The 22,706-nt window shown below is 42.5% G+C and overlaps 1 protein-coding gene across 1 annotated transcript in view; it reads right to left on the bottom strand.

Annotated features, from left to right (window-relative positions):
- Nucleotides 1-22,706, bottom strand: part of LOC103178442 (phosphofurin acidic cluster sorting protein 2) — an 82,471-nt gene that overhangs the window by 19,951 nt on the left and 39,814 nt on the right. Inside the window, 12 exon segments of the mRNA XM_042337961.1 lie at nucleotides 1,148-1,280; nucleotides 3,183-3,310; nucleotides 4,191-4,265; nucleotides 8,011-8,104; nucleotides 8,969-9,126; nucleotides 9,814-9,873; nucleotides 10,301-10,381; nucleotides 11,145-11,218; nucleotides 12,356-12,518; nucleotides 13,580-13,705; nucleotides 13,953-14,042; nucleotides 16,722-16,809. Coding sequence (XP_042193895.1) covers nucleotides 1,148-1,280; nucleotides 3,183-3,310; nucleotides 4,191-4,265; nucleotides 8,011-8,104; nucleotides 8,969-9,126; nucleotides 9,814-9,873; nucleotides 10,301-10,381; nucleotides 11,145-11,218; nucleotides 12,356-12,518; nucleotides 13,580-13,705; nucleotides 13,953-14,042; nucleotides 16,722-16,809 — 1,270 coding nt within the window.

The following is a 22,706-nucleotide window of genomic DNA, read 5'->3' as shown; positions in this document are numbered from 1 at the left end:
ACCAGGAGCAACTCCTTTTTCTTTTCAAATAGTACCTTGGGATCTTTAACATCCTCCTAAACCGGCAGAGGGTTTAACATCTCATCCAAAGGACAGCGCCTCTTTGCAGTGTCAGTTTAGGCTATGTGATTCCAAGTCCCGAAGTGGGGCTTGAACCCACAGCCTTCTGACTCAGAAATGAGAGTGCTACCACTGAGCCAGCCTGATTCTACTCTTGAGATTTCTGCAAATGTCCATTTTATTTCGTCAAAAGTGTGTGCAAGTGGGCAGGGACATTGGTGACATGGCATTCTACCTTCTCTTCCCCACAATCTAAATAATAATGATATTTCATATGGTGCCAAACATCAAGATGTCTCCATATGATTCATAAAGGGTAATGACTGTAATGATTGATTTGTTGATGAACTCGGCAGGCAATTTGTACTTGGCAATATCTCATAAACAGCTATGAGTGAGTAACTAATTTTATCTGGAGGATTGTTGATCAGGACACCAGGAGAAACTCCATTCTCTTTTCAAAATAGTGCCATGGGATCTTCAACATCCACTTTGTTGGTTAAATGTTACCTGAAACTTTTTCACTCATTTGCACATTCAACTGTAAGGTGACACGAAGGGAATGGCCACTTGGCTGAGGTATCGGAGAGTTTCAGCAAACACGCAAAGCACAAGTTGGTGCCTTCAGGAGAGGAGGTAAAGGAGAGGAAGTTACCTCCACACACAACTCCTCTATCATGCCCAGTCATAGTTCCCTCACAGCTAAAATTATTCTGCTTACACTGAATACTGTGGTCCATATTAAATGCACCTCTTTCAAAAGCTCCTTTTAAAAAGAAATTAAGAATGGTTACAAGTTGCAGCTAAAACCACTTCAACACTAACCCTATGTCAGTGATCAGAAAGCAAGAGAAAGCAAATCACACACGTAGAGCTGTAATCATTGTATCATACAGCTGCAAGAGACAGAATTGCCATTTAATTTTTTTCCCCTTCGGATAGTTTTATTTGGGTTTGGAGAAGCAGAAAATGATTGACCAAGTTAGCTTCTTAAGACCATGCTGTGTGGCTGCTGCCTCTAAAGCGCTCTGAGACGCTGCCATGCACGCAGGGCGTTATATAAGTGTAAGTTGTTGTTGTTGCTTACCTGCAGGTTCTGCCGATTCTCTGGCGAGCGCTCATTGTCCAGGCTGTTTGCCCGCTCGTTCTGCTGCCGAGTGGGCTGGCGTTCCTTCAGTGAAGTACTTCTGCCGCGGCGGCCTGTCTGCTTCCCCTCCGATCTGCCGCGCACACAGGGAGAAGGCAGACATTAGGAGCACATGGCTGAAGGCAACCTTGTCAAACACAATACTAAAAGCACTATTTGCCAGGCAGGGGCAGGTGGGGGCGGGGAACAGGTCACAAGACAGAGGGAAACGTTTACTGAGACAATAGGCTTCCTAATAGGAAACGTAAGCCACAGTCATGGTAACTACATTGTGATATTAGGTGCTCACAAAAGTCAATACTGAAAGCCAGAAGTGTACGTTGTATATTGTGGAGCCATAATGTGCCTGCACTAAACATCGCACTGCAATATAAGAAGTCTGATGGCATTGCCTTGTCCTTAGTGTCTTTCGTCAAAAAATAAAAGCCTCATAATGCTTCACATGATATACTTTGATGTGCAGTGGCTGTATATTGCAGGTGAACGTAGCAGCCAAATTGCGCACAGGAATGTCCCATAGCCAGGAAGTGAGTAAGGTCGATTTTATAAAGTGTCTTTTGTGTAAAAATAAAAGCCTTGTAGCACTTCACTAACTTTACTGGTTAGAAATGGAGTGATCATTGTAGAGAGGCTACAGGATAATTCCCGTGTGAGACACAGGCCCACACTGCTTGTAGTTATGCTATCAGTACACAGAGGTCAATTCTCACCCTGTTACATGCAGTAATCCAATCAAGGAGTTCTGATGATGTTATTTACTGAGAGGTGAGTGATTAATGTTCTTCATCCAAACACAAGTTACATTACTGGCTATAATTCACTAGCTGCCATTCAGCATTTACAAGCAGCAGTGGTGAGAGATTTGCTTCAATATATTTTAAGAGGCCCCAAAACCACTGCAGAAGTGGTTATGGTTCACTATTCTGCAATGTAGGACCCTGGGGAAGAATACATCTTTCATATTAACCAGTCATTTGGGTAGTTACAGAGAACTGCTTGGACAGTAAACATGAGATCTAGGATAATATTTTAGCAGCTCTGCAATAATGTAATAAAGTCATGAGGGAGACTGGAATAGAGGGGTATAAGAGGGGGATTAGGCAGGGTGAAGGCTCATGTGAAATATTAACACCTCAGGGACTCGTTGGACTGAATATCCCGTTTCCATTCTATATAATTCTATGAAACAATGTGATATTAATATACAAATCTTAAGAACAAGACCCTTTGTATAATCGTTATATTCAATATTCTTTTACTCCCTAGTTTGTCGAAAGTGGCTTCCTTTCCCTCAGCCATTTGCCTGCCAATTACATCCCGAGTTTGTATCTCAGAGGCACAGAACGCACTGTCTGTCAGAGGTGTAACAGGTCATAAGACAGATGGGAATGTTTACTGAGACAATAGGCTTCCTAATAGGAAATGTAAGCCACAGTCATGGTAACTACAGTGTGATATTAGGTGCTCACAAAAGTCAATACTGGAAGCCAGAAGTGGTATATTGTGGAGCGATAATGATATTAGATCAGGCAGTCTGATCATAACTCTTTAATTGCTCAAACTCCACAACTCCAACTGATGAAACCATCACTCAATAGGAAGCGATGTATGTATGTGAAGACAGGATATGCTATGAAGTGCGGTAGTGACTGTATAATATAGGTAAATGCGGCAGCCAATTTTCGTACAGCAATGTCCCACAGACTGACAGGTTGTGTGTAAGCTTGCATTTATACAGCGGCTTTTACGTGAAAAAAAAGGCCTCGTAGCACTTCATTTATTTTTTTTCATTTATAGAGCGCCTTTCACGTCGGGAGGACATCCCAAGGCGCTGGACAGCTGGGTCGGTATCCACTTCACAAAATGTACTGATCAGAAATGAAGTGAATGTTGTAGAGGCTACAGGATAATTCCAGGGACAGACACAAACCCACGCTGCTTATAGTTGTGTTATCAACTAGTGTAACAAGCCTACCTGGTAGAAGAGATGATCAAGGACTCTGTCTTGGTGATTTTTCCACTGGGCGGAAGCTTCTCCAGGAAAGTATCTGAACTGATCGTTTCAGCTGCTGCTGCTGCCTCCTCATGACGCTGCATTTGATCCTTACAGGGTGGGTGATGGGGAGATGGGGACGAGGGGGAGATGGGAGAGGGGAGGGAAAGAGTAGATAAATAAACATTTAAAGGCACGAGCTGTGCATAGACTGCTCACAGGCACATCACACAGGCACTACTCACAACCAGCATCAAAGGTTCTCTCTTATCTCTCTACAAGCTGTCAAGAGGATTGTCGCTTATAACAGCAATCCAAGCAAATATCCGCGACTTCACTGCAGCCTAATCAGGCAGCTGGGAACAGTCTCTTAGGATCAGGCAGCTGGAGTATTGGTGCTCAATATTTCACTGGATTCACAAATCTAAAAACTTTAGATTGGGCTACATTTTCACGTATCTCCTATCATGTCAGTAATATTGCAAAGATAGGTAATGACGGACAGATTTACAACAACAAAATTACATGTGTAAAAGCCCCTTTCGCGTCGGGAGGATGGCCCAAGGCGCTGGACGGACAGAGATACGGACCCGAGCTGAGGGTCAGGGTGGGGAGGGTGAAGGGCAGAGGGCAGTGGGGGGGGGGGAGGAGAGAGATTGAAAGCCCGGTCGAAGAGGAGGGTCTTGAAAGTGGCGAGGGAGGGGGCAAGACGGAGGAACTGTAGGATAGTATTCCAGAGGGTGGGTGCAGAGTGGCGGAAGGCCCGCCCGCTGATAGTGGGGCGAGCAAGACCAGGGACGTGAAGCAGACCATGATTCCACCCAGTGACCTTGCTGGATCACTGTCTTGACTGGACAGCCAGGAGAGACTTACAGGCTGGAATCTAACCGAGGAGTTCAAATGGTTTATAACGTTCACCTCAAAAAGGGTGCACCATTTGAGGACAAAGTCCCATTTCCCTCCATCACCAGCACAACACAAAATACTCACCACTGACAATGTGTCGGAAACGCTGTCAATCTGGAACCTGCTGGCAGAGCTCTTGAGCTTTTCAGGTCCTTCAATCTGCTCAGGAAAAAGTGGAAGAGGAGAGAGAGGCGATTGTAGTAGGGCATTATGCAATACCAACCTCATATGCACGAGTTACTACATGGAGCAAACTTTATTTTAACATTGGATTGTTTGTCAGAATATTGTAAGTTAAATTGGCCAAGAATAGTGCTTACTTAACATCATTCTTAACACCATTAGGAATATATTGGGTTTGGAGAATGTCAATAGAAATTATCGCGAAGACTAGAAGGGATTCCCAGTGTAATACATTATATTGACATAAATAATTGGGAATAAATAAAGGGGGAATGAAATGAAGTACAACGCAAGGTAATTAGCCTTGACAACAAAACAATAGAAGGAAACAAGAGGCACTCATACGAGATGGAAGCAGTAAATAATATGTTAGATGATCTGAAAGCAGGAAGAAGGCACCAGCAAAGGTCAGAGAAGAACAAGAGAGATGATATTTTGGCCTGGCATTAATAGTCAAATAGAAGACTACATTGGAAAATGCAAAACGTGCCAGATATCAAAATAAGGAAGCGTGTGGAGTAAGAAAACCTGCCCAAGATTTTGCACTGCTCGGGAATCAAACCCGTCTTCTCGCTTGTGAGGCAGGTGTTCTAACCAATACACTGCAGGACTCCATCTTCATAGTTGATTTACACATCACGATATTTTGAATATGCGGAACAATAGGACACGACTGCAGAAATGGTAATCAATAATAAAACGAAATGTTTGCGTGGTATGGAATATCCAAGGCTATAATCAGCCACGAGGATCACAATAAGAGTGAGGAATATAGAAGATTCACCGAAGAGTTGTAGGACAGAGCACCAGACAGCCTCCCCAGCATATCCACAGAGCAAGTGGACTGTGGCGTGAACAATCCAGACAAAGAAAATGTGGACAAAAGCTGAGGATACAAGAGGACAAACACTTGGTGATCTTGGCACACAAAAACACACTTATAGAGAACAGTGAAATGTCACCAGTACAAATACAAATACAAATGTTGAGGGAAACATTAAGAGAAGCAGAGGGAAACCGTAGGAACAGGCATCAGATTGGGCAGAAAGATCAGATAAATTAAGCGAACGTGTGAGGACAAAATCTGGAGAGGGGGAGATGTGGAGAGATCCCTTTAATGATGACAATTAATGGACACCAATAGAAGAGATTCAGGAAGGACATCAAAGGACACCAGGAAAGGGGTTTTGCCTGTGGTTTTGTGGTAGGTTTGGAGTATATTGATTTGAGACGACACCTGTACTTCAGAGTACTTATCCCATCTCCCCTTGGGTCGTTGTCAGTCTCCGCCATTGTGAAACTCTCTGGGATGCTACCCTTGTGAAGGGCGCAAGTTGTTGTTGTTGTAATCAGTTACTATTGTGCTATTTGGTCTGTAGGCTGTGTTATTTAAATCTACATTTAATTCAATCGCCCTGTGTCATAGTCATACTTGTTGCTTACTGAAGGACAAATAAAGCATTAAAGTTTTAGACTCTTGTAACTCTTCATTAATAAAGGTTCGGTAGTGCCACCTGCGGCAAGCTTTGCAAATAAGGAATATTGTCATGCAAGAGAGGGCCTAGATCAAGTTCGTAGGACACTTGCTCTGCTTATCAGAGCTCTGGGCACATGCACATTTAAAGATTTAAAGAGTTACAGAAAGCCTTCACAAATGATAGCTGGCGGCAGGGAATCAGAGCAGAGCAGAGCTAAAGTCTCTTCCCGCTTGAGGGTCTTACACTGGGATATTTACTAATCTAATGTACCGAAGACTAACCTATTGAATTCAAGTAGGTAAAATTCACAAAGGAATACAGTTTGGCTGATTAATATTTAAACTTGTTGTTTTCTAGTCCTGTACATTGTTATAAAAAATAACTATTGAGAAGTGTGGAGAATATTTCCCATTCACCCCTTTTTATTTGCGTGCTGAAGGAATCAAACTGCCTTAAGCCTTCCAACCACAAGTCAGCTCCATGAATTGCTTCACACACCGATCTCTGCACCCCAGCAGATCACAAGATTAGAAGAAGGCCCTTTGGCCCATCCGATCTCATCTTTCCAGAACACCCTCCGACCCTCCCATCACAGCATCAAGCTGCTTTTTAAATTCACAGACTTAAGTGTTGGGGCATACTACAGAAAGTCAGTCACTCTAAAAATGGGTTGCGGTAGTACAGTTCTCCATGCATTATTAATTCGGCTGCAGTCAGGAACCAGTGCCCTCAGCTTCTCCCATGGGCCTTTTTAGGCCACAACTGAGTTCAGGACAATTCATAAATCAGAAGTAGCCAGATATAAACCTCTCGATTTGCCAATGAATAATAGAATCAGTATTTTTCTACCTGCAATCCATTTTCTAATTAGGATCAAGGGGGAATGTTTCTCCTCGAACAATAAGCTTACAGTAATCATCGCAAATTAATTGCTACAATTAACAGAATTTGTCACGTTAGCAACCTCCTATCAGTTAATGAGAATCAAACTCTTAACGCCTCATGACTGTGTATACTCTCTCCAATTCATTATGACATTTCTCTCGCTCAGTTGATAAAGCTCTTATTTAATGGTTTGTCTCTTCCTGCTCTCACTTGATATTAATCTACAGATGTCACACAATTCCATTTGTTGACTGAATTGGAACATTATCTCTCTGCCCATGTTAGAGTAGAGAAGGCTTGGGTAGTGAAGATGATCCCTCATAGCTCAGTGAGTAATGCTTAGTGTGAAACTGAACCTCAGACCAGGCCTGGAAGGCTCAATTAACTGACTACAGTTATGCTCGGCTGTATAAGTAGTATAACTATAAGCATCGTTGGGCTAAGGACTCGAGAGGCGGCAGGAGGAATTTAAAACCATCAGCACTGTACAATATTCAGTAACTTTAGCAGGAAAATACAAGCACAGAGTCATCCTGTGACAATAAGCCAGTTGGGGGAGGTAGTGGAGGAACGTCAGCACATGCAGAACTATAGTCCAGCAAAACCTTCCAAAGCTGAGGGGAGAAAGGAAAATAAAAGGAATAATTTGTATTCCATGATGACAAGGGTGTTAATGTGTGTCAGCACATCTCGATCATTAACAGTTTAACCATAAAGAGGTTCCTAATGTCAAGACTCCCTCTTTTCGGCATTAAGTGCAGGTTGTCACAGTAACAGAGGTGTATAGGTGCAGTACAGCATTCCTTCCATTGATCTCGGCTGTAATGTCCTGGAATAGTGTCAAGCAATGGCCACAGAGAGGAAAAGAAACAGAGGCTCTCGCGTCCACTGACACACTAGAATCTCAGGACGTTTCAAATACCAAAGTACTGAATCATTCCTTCATCCTGCTCAGATGACTTTGTGTTAAAAAAATGAACTTTAATCTATTAACAAATACTGTGTGTGCTGTAGTACTGACAAGTTACCACAGGACAGTGCCATTTCCAGTGATTTAATATAATAATACGGCTCAATATTAACATCTAGTGGTGGAAAACAGGTACGACAGTGGGAGAGGTAAACAGACAGAGACTCAGTCTCAAGCCCAAACAACTGGGAACAAATTAAGATCGTCAGCAAATTTACAGATTATTGGAAAACTAGACTCGGTCAGTTGGGTTCCTCCAATCTGTAGGAACAAACATTCCACTAAACTAAACCTGCTTCAGATCACTTGTGATGAAACATCAAGGTAGGAACGATCAGGAGCACAAGTTTCGCTTGTATCAATAGAAATCTATGTGCATGTGGCTTACTGGACTAGGAGGTTCCTTGGTCTGGCTCCTCAAACTATGGATGCTGCCGATTTCAGTCTGAGAGCTGGAGTGTGATAAGCCTTCAAAATAAGGTCTGCAAAGTAACATACATAGCTGCGGTCAGAACTGGCAGCAGGCAGTCAAACACAAACACATTTACAATTCAAATAAACAGATACTTTATAGACCTGGCACATTTAACATTGTTTAGCAAAAATTAATTAACTAGGACTGGTATAATATTTTGAAAGGCTTATTTTAAATACATATTACTATTGTACAGTACTATGCCATTAGTACAATGTGGATGTTAAATAAAAGCAGAAATACCAGTGATCTACAGGTCAGTAATCGAGTCAAAAAGAACTTGGCAACCGTAACTGGTTGTGCTCCTTCAGATGCTGATCTGCCTGCTGAGGATTTCCAGCACGTATTATTATTGTCTGTCAACTTGCATCTCATTTAAAGCACAGAGCCAGCTGTGGTGGCCTCGAGCCAGGCGGATCCACAGTACTCCAGGGCATTGTTGATAACAGCCCAGCCAGCCTGGCTTATCAGCAGGACTTGGAAGAGCAGACTAGTTATTGGGGGCAGGGAATCCTCCCACTCAGCTCCTGTTAACCCTACAAGTCAAAGCCCTAACGGGTAGGTGGATCTAGCTAGACAAGCAACTGGATTTACATCAGCAAATCTCAAACTGATAAATGCAAAATAACAGTGACCAGAAGTGGAAAGACAGACTGATTTCTCCCCCTCCCTAACCCATGAGGACTGAAGCCCTCTTGATAGACATCCACACAAAGGGATCAAACCCAGGACTTTTATATATGGCTCAGTACTACAGCGAGCTGTGCATTCACCCACTGAGCCATTGAGGGAAGCTTGCAACAGCTTTTAATTAGTTTAATTATTTACACCAGGCACAGAAGACACGCGTGTCGAACAGAGGCCTCCATACTTGAGTTTGGGTTTAGGAGTGCTGAGTACACTGTCATCGTCATCCATATCCGGACCACTGTCACTGGGGTTCTCCACGTCCAAACTGTCATACAGCAGGTCCAGATCCTCCTCCACTTCCTGCACATTATCTGTGGGGTCCTGCTCCGAGTCCAGCACCTGTAGCACCAAACAACACCCTTAATTCCACACTGTTACTGAAGCTCACCCACTCAATATAAGCAATACAGGCCTTTTTTCAAAAATGCGCTCACTTCACTACATAAAACACAAAGCAGCTTGCTATGAACTTGGGTGTGGGTGTGATTGGGAATCTTTGGGGGTAGAGGATATTGGCATTAAGAGTAGAAAGTCTCACGAGTTTGCAGGAGGGATTGACAGCAGCAGCGCTCTTCCCCGGACTACAGGAGCCTGTAACGTTAGGATCTCTCCGCCCAGTGATCAGCTGATAGCAGTAATGGGATCTCTCTTGCCTTCTTTGGCAATGAAAGGAAGGACCAATTTTATCTAGGAGATTGTTGCTCAAGACACCAGGAGAAACTCTCTTCTCTTTTTGAACAGTGCCATGGAATCTTTAACGACCACCTGAACAGGCAAAGGCAGGACCTCAGTTTAACATCTCATCAGAAAGATGATAGAACACAGGCTGGATTTTAAAACCAAGTTTAGGACATGATATTGCATGTGGCTGCCAGGATGGTGGAAACAGAATTGGATGGATTTTGGACTTTTTTTGAGTAGCAATTCTTATGTTCTGATGAATGACTGGGAGAAGGAAAGAGTTATACTTAAACCATTCGTTCCGTTCAGTTCATAACCCCCTTTAACCTCTAACAATACACGTACCTCATCTGAAACTTTAAATCTCTTCAGCAATGCAACCACCTTCTGCTTAAAATTTTGTTGCTGGAAAGATAAAAGTATACATTAACTCTTTCAGGACCACAGTAGTGTGTATCAAACTAAAGAGATTTCACAGTAGGGGAACATCAAAACAGACATCATTCGACCCATCTTGTCTGTGAAATACTAGTTCCCCATTGGAACCATCCACTTAAATCCCTACTTATATCTTTATAATTGGAAATTATTGTTGTAAAAGAGAAGGAAAGTGTAATACTGAAACCGTAACCCATGCTGTAGCTGATCTGGGAGTGCTGGATGGACAGTGTAGAGGGAGCTTTGCTCTGTATCTAACCCGTGCTATGGCTGACCTGGGAATGCTGGACGGACGGTGATGGACAGAGGAAGCTTTTGCGTATGTGATCAGCGTCTTTCTCACAAACCCATACACACGCCGATTAGAAAGCAAACACTGATCAGATAAACATACCCTTGTGATGGAGGTTGTTCTCACAATACTTCGCCGTTGTTTTTTTGGTTTTCCAACCTCATATTCATCATCATCTAAATCCTAAAATATAAATAAAAACTGTCCTTCATATTGGAAAATTAATATTATTCACACTTCCCCTTTTGTACGCCTCAAAAATTGACTGGCAATTCGGGCATCTTTCCCCCCCCCCTCTCCCCTCTCAATTCTAGTGCACAGCCCAAATTATCAAGCGCTTTAATACTTCTCCCGATGTGGAAGGCGGTGAAAGGCAGTCTAAATTTGATTGTAAATTGTATTACAACAGCTGTATTACAAAGGTCTGCTCCACAACACGCCTTAATCCCAAAATATAACTGAGCACCCAATACTAAGAGAACTGAAGAATCGTAAGTCTTAACTGCTGGATATTTTGCCATCGACCCACTGGAAATTCACTTTGAATGCCAAATTTACAGAGGTGTCTGAGTGGATTATCTAAAGGGTTGGCTGCAATGCATTTGGAACTCATTAGTTACGAATGTTCTTGTGAATCAACTCTTGTAATGACATTGACTGTGTGAAGCCATACAATGTACTGCACTTCAACTTCCAAAGAAAGCATTTGTTAAAAGAGCTTTATTAAACATTTCTTTACAAACTAAGGTCACAGGGTCAAGAGCAAGGCATGGATTAAAATGTGCTGAAGAGAAGGAAGTTTGGGAGCTTCCCATGCTGGCCCATCCACCCACAACCCCCCACCTCCACCCATTCCACACACACAAACCAACCAATGACTGCCCCGAAAACACTTGGCTGGCCTGAAAAGAAATATTTTGCAAATATTTCCCACGGTTTGACATACTTGTCCTTGAACAGCATCATCACTGGCTTCCTGCTCGGAAGAAAAGCTTTCATATTCTTCTTCTGAATAATTGTCTGTAAAATAATGGAAAGATTAACAGCACCATTCTTGTGCAAAGATGCACGTGTGCGGGCACACACACACACACACACGCATATATACAGGCACGGATGCACACATGCACACAGATATATATGCATGCCTGACTAGCTCACTTGTTAGAGCGTCCCACATTCATGGGTTCAAGCTTCATGTTGGGCAACCTCTTTTTGAGGAACGCTTAAGCATTAAAAGCATTGGGAGATATGGGGAGAGAGCTTGACGATGGGATTAATAAAAAGGGTAAGAGGAGCACAGACACAATGAGGTGAAAACTCCCTTCTGTGTAGAAAAGTTGTATGATTCTATGCAAATGCGCTCTTTGTGTGTGCATACACACACACACACACACACACAGATGAAACTAGACTCGATGAAATTAGACACTATTGGCAATTTTTTAAAGCTCATTAATTCTGTCATAAGAGCGAAATTCAACTAAATATACACACACACACACAATTGGAACTGAAGTCAAGAAGCATTTCTTCACATAGATGTAATGTGAAGATGCAGAATGTTCTGCCCCAGAAAGCCGTTTAAAAAGAAAAAATAAACTAAGGCAAGTTTCCACAACCCTCTGTTTACCTAGCAGTAAATAGGAACCCGGTTGTTACTATGGATCAGTGGGTCGCTTTCCAGAGATAATAATCCCTCCAAAAAAAATGTGGTCACTAAATTCACGATTGTTTGTGGGACAATGCTGTGCGCAATTGGCTGCTGCTTTTTGCCCACAAAATGTATAGTCATTTACTTTATAGTATATTCTGTGAAGCGCTTTGAGACGTCTCAACGACGTGATAAGGCGCAATATCAAATGCAAGGATTATTATATTTTATTATGAAATACCTGCCAAGTTCTAATAAACTACCGGAACAAGCTTGATTTTCTACACAGAAGGGGGCTGTTTAGCCCTTGATGTGTGTCACTTCTCCCTGGTTTATTAAGTGCCCTGTACTACCAGATAACTACATTTAGAATGATCACACAACAATAAAAGTGCCCACCTCTCCCATTTCTAAGTGGATGGTGTAAATGGGAAATATGGTGGAAATAATTAAACAACACATCTCACTGATTACTACCACTCAAGCACATGTTCTAGTCCTACCTGTTGACTTGATTTTCTGAATGGGCTGCATGGCGCTGTCCTCGTGGTCAATCGGTTGACTGGACAGCGCAAAGATCCAGATTTCAGCCACTTTCACAGCTGCCTCCTTCAGGTTACTGAGCAGAGTAAGTATCTGGCCTCCCTCTGTCGGGTGTTGCATCACCTGCATTACAAAAATACACAAAACCCCATCACTTGTCACAAAACATTGCTATGTTCAAATACTCTGCTCCTGCTCTGCCACGCTTGAGATCAAGGTGAACTGATCACCACTCCCGCCCCCATCTTCGCCTGGTTCACTGGCTCCCCATCCTCCAGATGATCAAGTTTAAAATCCCTGTCCTCACTTTCAAAGCCAGTTCTCACTGTTAATATCAGACTATACAGAGGTTCTCACTGTTAATATCAGACTATATAGAGGTTCTCACCGTTAATATCAGACTATATAGATGTGTCACTGTAATATCAGACTATATAGATGTGTCTCACTGTTAATATCAGATTATATAGAGGTTCTCACTGTTAATATCAGACTATATAGAGGTGCTCACTGTTAATATCAGACTATATAGAGGTTCTCACTGTTAATATCAGACTATATAGATGTGTATATCTATATATATGTATATATATATGTATATGGCGCTCTGTATATAGCGCTATATCAAATGCAAGGATTATTATTATTATTATTATATAGCTGGGATGCTATATAAATACGATGTGTTGATGTTGCAGTTTATTGACCAGGTATTTCTATTGCTCCCAGCTCCTCTCACCAAACTGAGCCAGACAGGTATTGCTATACTAAGAAAGGTGCTAGTATAGCAACATGGACTAAATCTGCTTCAGGATTGCCCTCCTTCCTAATCACAAGGTGTTCATCCACTCGATGCGTCCTCCACATTAGAAATCAGGACCTCAGGATATGGCGATTCAGCCTGTCACCACATGGTGGGGCGAATCCATTGCACCACGAATCGGAGTGGATTTGAACACATTCTGTTGAAGAGAAAGATTTCTTGGTCTTTTCAGTCTTAGACCCTTAACAGTCCAGAGGTTTGGGACATCCTGTTGACGTGAAAGGCACTATACAAATGTTATTTGTTGCTGTGTTTCAGGCTGTACGTTTCCAATGTTTCTTGTGGTTAGATTTCAACTGTCCCCACTTTGACCCTCTACCCCGTTTTTGTAACAAAAGTTTGCCAACAAGTTGGCTCTCACCTCTGCCATGCTGATAGAGCCCACAGCCAGAGTTTTGTATCCCAGAATGGTTCGGTTCTTGTACCTTTTCCGTCTCTGGAGCATAATCTGCAGCTTGTTTCCTTCCCTTTTCAGAAAATGAGGATACTGTTTATGTGGCAAAAAGAAAGACAAAGTAGTTAACAGTCAGACATATATCTCTAGTAGCCCCTCCCCAATGGCATTTCACCTCACTGACAGTATGATAGCATTAATCGCGGCCCTTTCCGATTCTCTCTGGACAGAGCCAGCTGCCCAGAACAGAAATCCATCGTCACCAGAATTCAGTAACTGGTACTACACCAAAAAGCAGTTTCAATTTCAATCCAACTCATTAAATCAAATGAATTCTTACCTGCAGTGAGAACGTCAGTGCGAGGTCAGTCTCCACGAGGCCACTGGGTGGGAGTATAATCTCATGTGATCGCAAGATTCGTTTAGAGCCCTGGCCAAGAGAAAAGTAGATATTAACGTGAACTGATATAGTGCTCATCACACAGGTTAGGCACTGCTTTGTATGGACAAAGTATACTGTAGATACTGCTGACTGTCCTTTTCCATGGCGAGCATATTATGAAGATATACGCTCGCACTTACAGCGCAAAAATTTAATCGTTGATTCCTTGTCAAGTAATAAAAAGTATCTGGTTGGGAATGGTATTGGCGAATATAAGACCGGTTTAGATTGGGGAAAAAAGGATGAGTTTGTATTTTATAGCAGTTTACAGCACTGAACCTCAAACACGTCACAGGTAATTGCTGTTGAGTCGAGTGACTATCTGCGTACGAACTTCGTAGTCATTTGTGCCAGCAAGATCCCCTAAACAGCCAGGAGGTGAGCAAAGCGAGAGTGCTGTCAATCAGGCTGATTGAATAAATGCTCCTCAGGACACAGAGTGGGTGTATTGTTGGGACACTGTGTGGCAGAGTACACTGGATATGCAGGGAAGGAGAGCAATGTGAAGGATGTGGTGATAGATTCTGAGCAACTCAATTACTACTCAGAATATCCCTCGATATCACAGTATCTTGTGCTAGCGATGACCAGGACTTGTCCAATGCTTTGAGCGGAGGAGATCATATGAAGCTTGGAGAAATCAGATCAAGAAGAGCAGATTAACAGGGAACTCGGATTAATAAGATATTAAATACTCTACAAGCTTAGTAAAGAAGTCCTTCTACCCTATAAATGGAGCATCCCATCCCAACCAAGTTTCAAGTATCACTGGGCCTGTGAAAGGTGAGTAGAGTGTTCAACACTACATTCCCGGCACCTTGGGACATCCTCCCGACGTGAAAGGTGCTATACAAATGTAATTTTGTTGTAGTAGTAAAATGATGGGATGCCTTTTTCTCATTGGACTATAGACCTGAGATAAGAAAACCCTTAGTATCCTTAGAATAAAGAAAAAATAAAAGCAACACAGGAATGCTGTTGGCTTCCTGAAGCTGACTAGTTTTCATAAATTTGCATTGGGCTTTGATCTCAACAATGCTCTTATTCAATATAAACCTTGGTTTGAGCTGCACTGATGCAAATTAATTGAAGTCATCTGATAGACTGACACAGAAAAGAAAACAGGAGGTAGCAATTCCAATGACAGAATATGAACAAATCAGAAATGTGCAAGAGGGGAAAAGGGAGAATCTAGAGAATGGCAAGGTAACAGAGTCTCCACAAATGTTGTACGTACTGATTTACTGCAACATGAAAGGTTTCTTCATGTTGATTTAATGCAACATGAAGGTTTCAGCATTAAACATACAACAACAACAAAATTACATTTATAGAGCGCCTTTCACGTCGGGAGGACATCCCAAAGCGCTGAACAGTCAGATATCAGGGCCCGAGCATGGGGGAGGGGTGGTGTAGGGGTGAGGGAAGGCAGAGAACTGGGAGGGAGACCAAAGGCACGGTCGAAGAGAAGGGTCTTGAGACCAGCTTTGAAGGAGGCAAGGGAGGAGGCGAGGCGAAGGGACCGCGGGATGGAGTTCCCGAGTGTGGGGGCAGAGAGGCTGGAAGCCCGGCCACCGATGGTAGGGCGGGAGACATGGAGCAGGCCGGAGCCTGATGAGCGGAGGGAGCGGGCAGGTTGGTAGGGAGTCAGCTGGTCAGAGAGGTAGGAGGGGGCAAAGCAATGGATGGCCTTAAAGGTGAGGACGAGGATCTTGAACGCGATCCTCTGGGGGAGGGGGAGCCAGTGGAGTCGGGCGAGGGTGTATATAATAGATGCCTTCCTTATACGGTATCTATTTCAGCAATAGTGCTTCACTGGTATCTCAGCTTGTATTAGAAAAGTAGCATTTGTTCCCCGCCCTGCCCGCTCCACCATTTCTACCTATTAGAAAAGCGGATCTGCCTGACTTAGGAACCAGAGTACTGACGGTGCACAGGAGAATGTTTGTCTGACAAAAAAATCTTTTCTTTGTACGGTCTCCCCTCCGCAACATCTCTTGAAGGTGCTGACTGATTTGCCAATATATTCCGTTGCAGGTTCACACGAACACACTGCAGAAAGAACATAGTAAGCCGAGTGAGATGAGCTAGTCAGTGCAACCGTCCAAATTCTACAGATATCCTTGAGGCTACAAGTCTGCTCGGTTAAGTCTAGTAATGAGGAAATCCGTGCAGATAACAGAGAGGAGAGAGAGATCAGTTCCCACTATTTGCCTCCTTCAAGGCCCGTCTCAAGACTTCCCTTTTTAACAGTGTTTCGGCCACCCTCCAACCCTCTTGATTCCACCCCCCAGCTCGGGTGCAAATCCTTAACTGTCCAGCGCCTTGGGACTTCCTTCCGACCTGAAAGGCGCTGTGTAATATGTAATGTTGTTGTCAGTCCTTATATTACTGATGAAAGATGCTGAAGTCAGTATCTCCGCCAAACGGGCAAGTTCATTTCACTGACAGGTACAGAGGGAACTCAATGAACTCCATAATCGGGGAGGCTGATTGAAAACAATCTCAAGGGGAGGACAACAAATGATGCTTTAGTGAGGAAACAAAAAGGAACGCTGCCATTTCAGAGTCAAAACTACAATAAAGGCTGGAGCTTATCTCGGTTCTGCTCTATGGGTTCTTACACATCCAAAAAGGAAAGTACAGGACGTGATTCAAGTACCTTACCTGCATTTTCACTGCAATTACGACAGAGGTGAGCTCCTTGTCCAATTCCTTTATAACAATCAGCTTCTTTAATGTTAGACTGCACAGCCTGGAAAACAGACAAGTGGCAAAGCAAATCAGCATTTATAATTCATTTGAACCTTGGTGGACCGTGATCTCCCTTGATCTCGACATAGAAAATGAAGGTTTTACAGTGTATCCTGTGAAGCAATTTAAGACATCTTGATGACATGATAATACGCTATATCAAATGTAAGGATTATTACTGTTATTATTATTATCTCTCAAATTAGGGCTTCGTCAACAAATGGCATGAAAAGTTTCCAGCAAGACTACAATCAGCATTTGTGTTGAATTTCCATTGAATAAGCATTAAACAGGCTTTGTTTCGCAGGTTCCCTGCTGTTATTGGTAAATTGTAAAGATTAGATACCACCTTTATAGTTCTTTATAGTCTGTCATACTTCCAGTGGGATGGTCACTTTACAACATGAAATAAATAAGTGCTTGTGTTTCAGACGGAGCCGCAGACTGTGATTAAGCTTAATTGTTCACTCACTCCATGGCTGTTTTGGGACATTGCTGTCCGCAACTGGCTGTCGCGTTTTGCTCAAAAAACCCAGTCACTCCACTTTACAGTATATTCTGTGAAGGACTTTAAGACGTCTTGACGACGTGATTTGGCGCTATGTCAAATACCACGATTATTATTATACATCCTGAATGTGGAATAAAATGTTTCTCAGTGCATTATACCCAGAGAGCTATCTTCCTGGAACACCTTAATCTCTTCCATGATTAGGTCAAAGATACAAGAGTGATGAAGAATTCCCTTTTGTACATTTGACCTCATCCTTCCTGAATGCCCGCTATATCATGTTCCCATTACAGCAGTAAGATGCTTCTTATATAAGTTCCAGCAACTAGCCTCAACCTCATTTCCTAGTAATCCATACGTGTAACTTTGCTACACATCAAACCAAGATTAGACCAGCCTTGTGCGTGTCTATTGCAGCCCCTGGTACCTAAAAAGGCAAAGTCGAACATTTTCTGAGTGCTAAAATCCCTCATCACCTTGACCTGCACCAACATTCAACATTATTTGACAGTTCTTTCTCTGCTAAACAATCTTAATCGGGACTTTGTGGAGTCCCGTAGCTTAGTGGTTAGCGTGCTCGTCTCGTATGCGAGAGAACCCAGGTTCGATTCCCAGGCGGGGCGAAAACCTTAGGAAAGTTTCCTTACTCCACATGCTTCTGTTTACCTAGCATTAAGTAGAAACCTGTTTGTTAATCGATTGGCGGATCGCTTTACGGGGTTAATAATCCCTCCCTCAAAAAATATGATCACTGAATCCATGACTGTTTGTGACACTGCTATGCACAATTGGCTGCAGCATTTCACCCACAAAATACAATCCGCTTTACAATGTATTTTGTGAAGTGTTTTGAGACTTCTCAATATGGTAAAGCGCTACATCAAATGCAAGGATTATTCATTGTTATTAATTATGTTACCTTCGTAGCTTTGAAACTCCAGCCCTACTGATAGTTTTATTTTGTTAAACTCATATGGCGTTATCATCTGCGATAAATAAATCATTGCAGCGACTGAAACAATGAACGAATTACAAAGAAAAGCATTGCCGTTCGATCAGAATAAAACGTTTCAGCAACGTGTACTTAAAAGTTCGGAACATTTTATTTGACCAGAAAAATAGCCTCTCATTGTCACCGAACAATGAGCCTGCTTTCTGAACAAGCAGGAGCGAAATCGTCAAATTCCTGGTGCTGAATGGTGCCGAGTGTTAGTCACAGTGGACAATGAACGTTTCTTTGCTTTACACAATAGAAAGACATTCATGCAAACAGCAGAGGACACAGCTCCTCGGTGACTCACTTGCAATCGCTTGGCTAAAAATAACAGGCTGGCTTTAGAAAGTTACCCTGAGGCTGGTCTATTGGTGGCCCTCAGAAGGGGAACGGATAATAACAAAACCTCAGATCAACTGTACTCCACAGCAACTATTTCTACAAACCATAATTCATCTCTCACTCTGCTTTATACTTAGGGCATAAACAGTGGAAACTACCAAATGATGTTGACAAGATCAGCACAGCAATTCTACAGAGATTAGGAGCCAGATGTTCATGTGTTGCAGCAATGGTGATTCAGTTTATTGCAATTTTTTCTCAACACTTCTGTAAAACAAATTGATGGCAAAGCTTCCTTTGGTTTGAGATTGTAAAATTAGCCTTGGTGCCTGCTGCAGGTTGGTATCCTGTGATTTCTCCCCACTCCTGTATCTGCGTATTTTATAGACAAAAATGGCAGACAATTAGTGCACAGGAATATCCCACAAACAGCTATTAAATGAATAACCAACTTTATTTGGGGGTATTATTGGCTAGGATAGCAGGAGAAATTTTCTTCTCTTTTCGAATAGTCCCATGGGATTTTTAACGTCCACCTGAACAGGCAGATGGATCCTTGCTTTAATGTCTCACATAAAGGGCGGCACCTTGAACAAAGCAACACACACACACACACACACACACAAGTACGCACACACAGTGTGCAATGAATTATCAGAATAGTAGGAGATGACAGATTGAGAATCTTAATCAAAACAAAAGTGTTTCATTGAGTTGCATATGTGACAGGATTATAGATGTAAATCAGTTCAAACAATGACTGACTGGTGACATCAAATAGTGAGTAATGGTTGCCCTTTGTACCTGAACGTGAACACCTGAGTGAATTTGTTTACAGTGTAGAAGCTGCCGTGGTGAGTATCGACGAGTAGGTTAACAAAGTAGCATTAGTAATAATAATCCTTGCATTTTGAAATAATGCCTCACCATTGAGACATCTCAAAGCGTTTCACAGAATATACTGTCCAGTGAATTTACTTATATTTTGTGGGTGATGAATACACCCCTTACACTTGATGTTCTCCCCAGAGTTAGCAAAGCTGTAATGTTAGTACAGAGTGCCTGGAAGTGAGGAAGTGCTCAGTACGTACTTATAATATAATCTTTTTTTAAATTATAGTTTTCAGGGGGTGAGATAGTAACCAAATCAGTGTGCTCTTGTTGGCTCGTGAAAAAATCATCTCCTAAAACCAACATGTGAGGCGAACGAATTAGTAACAGATTAAATATCCATAAAGGAAGCGTTGTGGCAGAGTTTGTTGTACCATCAATCCTGGTTGATGGCTTCCCCTCTCCCTAAACCTAGCCCAGGGTTAGTGATGTTGTGCCCTTGCTTTCTGCCCCTGCTGAGAACCGTTTTAAAGTTTTTTTTTAAGCGTGTATGTGGATGTTCTCAGTTTGGTTTAGATGCTCTTAAGCATGCTGATGATTTCCGCATGTGTCAGATACCAGGCTGAGCAAAGACAAATTGCTCAGACCAAGCCAGCCTCCAAGATAGAAAAACACAGCTTTATTGATATCCGGTTGGTGGGTTGAAGGACTGTTTACACAGAGCAGCAACCTCAGGCTTAAGACTGTTAATAACCCACAATGGTACATCATATTTCACAGAAAATAATACGGGAACAGATGTTTCTATGAAATCAATGCCGACTTTAAAATGGTTTCTATTAACTGCTAGATTAGTAGCCAGAGGATTTATTACCATTCATTTGATGCATCAATACAATAGCATGCTTTTTCCCCTCACTTGCCAATTTCCCCCTTTCCTGGAGCTGTTTTCTACTTCTATTAATCATCCTCCAGTACCTCATTTACTTTCGCCCACAAAATGTAATCACACCACTTCACAGTAAATCCTGTGAAGCGCTTTGAGACATCTCGCCTACGTGATAAATCATTATATCAAATTAGATTAGAATTATTTTATCATCCGTGTAATGGTGAGAGTCAGAAATATGTAAGGCTGTGGCTATCCAAGCGTGATCCTGTCCTCACCTAATCCATGCAACACACAAGCACAGTATGGTTCAATGGATGGGATAAAAAGTGGGGGACCATGGCTGATTTATGCCTCACTAACAGTGGTGCCGGGTGATCAAGCCACCTTAGTCCTACTCTGGTGGAGATCAGCAAAGCCAGCACAGACCAAGAGTCAAACCCAATATCATTGATATAGCTCTACGCAGCTCACTTACTCTCTTGCTAAATCCATAGAGGAAGCTTCCAAAAGGATATTCTTACCCATTCATACTTGATCTCTTAAAACATAATAGATGACCTGAATATTTTTTCATTTAAAGAAAGTGATTGGAAGCAATTACATTGGCACATCTTGGAGCTCTTCACACTGAGTCACACCACTCAGGCAGAAAAACAAATTAATTAGCATGCAAATCAATGTAATGGACTGGAGCTTGTGCTGAGCCTACCATGAGGCAACAATAACTGGTGCCTGAAACCTCGGGGGTATTCAATTCAGTGTGGCATCGGAATTCAGTGAGCTCGGGGCCAAACGGTCCGATCTGCTTCACAGCCGGAGCAGAAGACTGACAGCCACATGATCCTGCCACTTCCAAATGAGAATGTAAACATAGACGACAGCATGTAGGCTCACTCATGCTCTTTATTTCAATAGATCCCCAATCAAAACCACATTTACAATGAGCAGGGATTTTGAGATGCGAAGATTCAGTCCTCTGAGTCCAATAGTTCAAAGGCCTCATTAGCTGAGAAATATTAAATTGGTTTACTGGTCATCAGTACTGATCTGTTTCACATCCCCTGCCCTGCTGGTCCCACTATTGGTAGCCATGCTTTTAGCCTTTTTGCCCCCACTTTCTGGAACTCCATCCCTGAATCCCTTTGTCTTACCCCTTCCCTAGCCTTCTTCAAGGTCCATCTCAAGACCTTCCTCTTATGACCTTGCCTTTGGTCATCTTCCCACTCCCATCCTCCCCTGATCTCCATACCATCCAGTCCACTGCATCAAAATCATCTCAAAATGCATGCTAAGAATCAATGTGAGCAATCAACCTATTGTTAACAACCAGCAGTTTTGACTGCATTCATCAACAGGACTGATGTTGAGTGGGCCTCAATGCCCACCTCATGACACTGTTCTTTCTTGGCTAAATTTAAATCAAAAAGCTTGCAGAACAAACCTACGATGACGCACCGCAGCACTTTATTTACAGCCCTCACACTGCTTAGGCTGTGCAATCAATAGGAAAAATTATCCATGGTTGCCTGAATATTACCAACAACTCAGAGTCAATATTTGAGCCAGTCCATCACAGTAGATGTTTTATGTCTTGGCATCAGTTTGATAAGTAAAATATGGGGTCTTATAAAGAAGCCTTAATGAATATACATATCCAAAGATATCAAGCTATCTATAACCCCCCCCATGTCTTTCCATGGTAGCCTTCCTGCCTTAGGCACACCATGTACAATTGGCTGCCTCGTTTTGGGCACAAAATATACAGTCAATTCACTTTACAGTATGTTCTGTGAAGCGCTTTGAGATGTCTTAACGACGTGATAAGGCGCTACATCAAATGCAAGGATTATTATTATTACTATACCACTGGGCATAATGCTAACATTATTAGTCACAATAATCATCCTTTCATTTGATATACCACATTTCACATCAAGTGAACATCTCAAAGTGCTTCACAGGATAGACTGTAAAGTGTAGTGCATTTAGTCAATGCACAGCCAACATAGCAGTCAACATAGCAATGTCCCACAAAGTCACAATCCTCAATTTTATTTGGGATTGTTAACCAGGACCCCGGGAGAAACTCCCTTATTTTCAAGGTATCTTTAAAGTCCACCTGAAAAAGCAGATGGGACCAAGATTTTTAATGTTTCATCCAAAGGACGGCACCTCTGACAATGCAGCATTTCTCCCAGCACTGCATTGGAGTGTCAGCCTAGACTATGAGCTCAAAGTCCCAAAGCAGGAGTACAACCCACAACCTTCCGACTTGCTACCGACTGAGCCAGGCTGACGCCAGCTATGCTCCCTATTGTGAAAGCATAC

Source organism: Callorhinchus milii, unplaced genomic scaffold, assembly GCF_018977255.1.
Source record: "Callorhinchus milii isolate IMCB2004 unplaced genomic scaffold, IMCB_Cmil_1.0 Scaffold9, whole genome shotgun sequence".
In the NCBI taxonomy this organism is placed as follows: domain Eukaryota; kingdom Metazoa; phylum Chordata; class Chondrichthyes; order Chimaeriformes; family Callorhinchidae; genus Callorhinchus; species Callorhinchus milii.
This window is presented reverse-complemented; position numbering and strand designations above follow the sequence as displayed.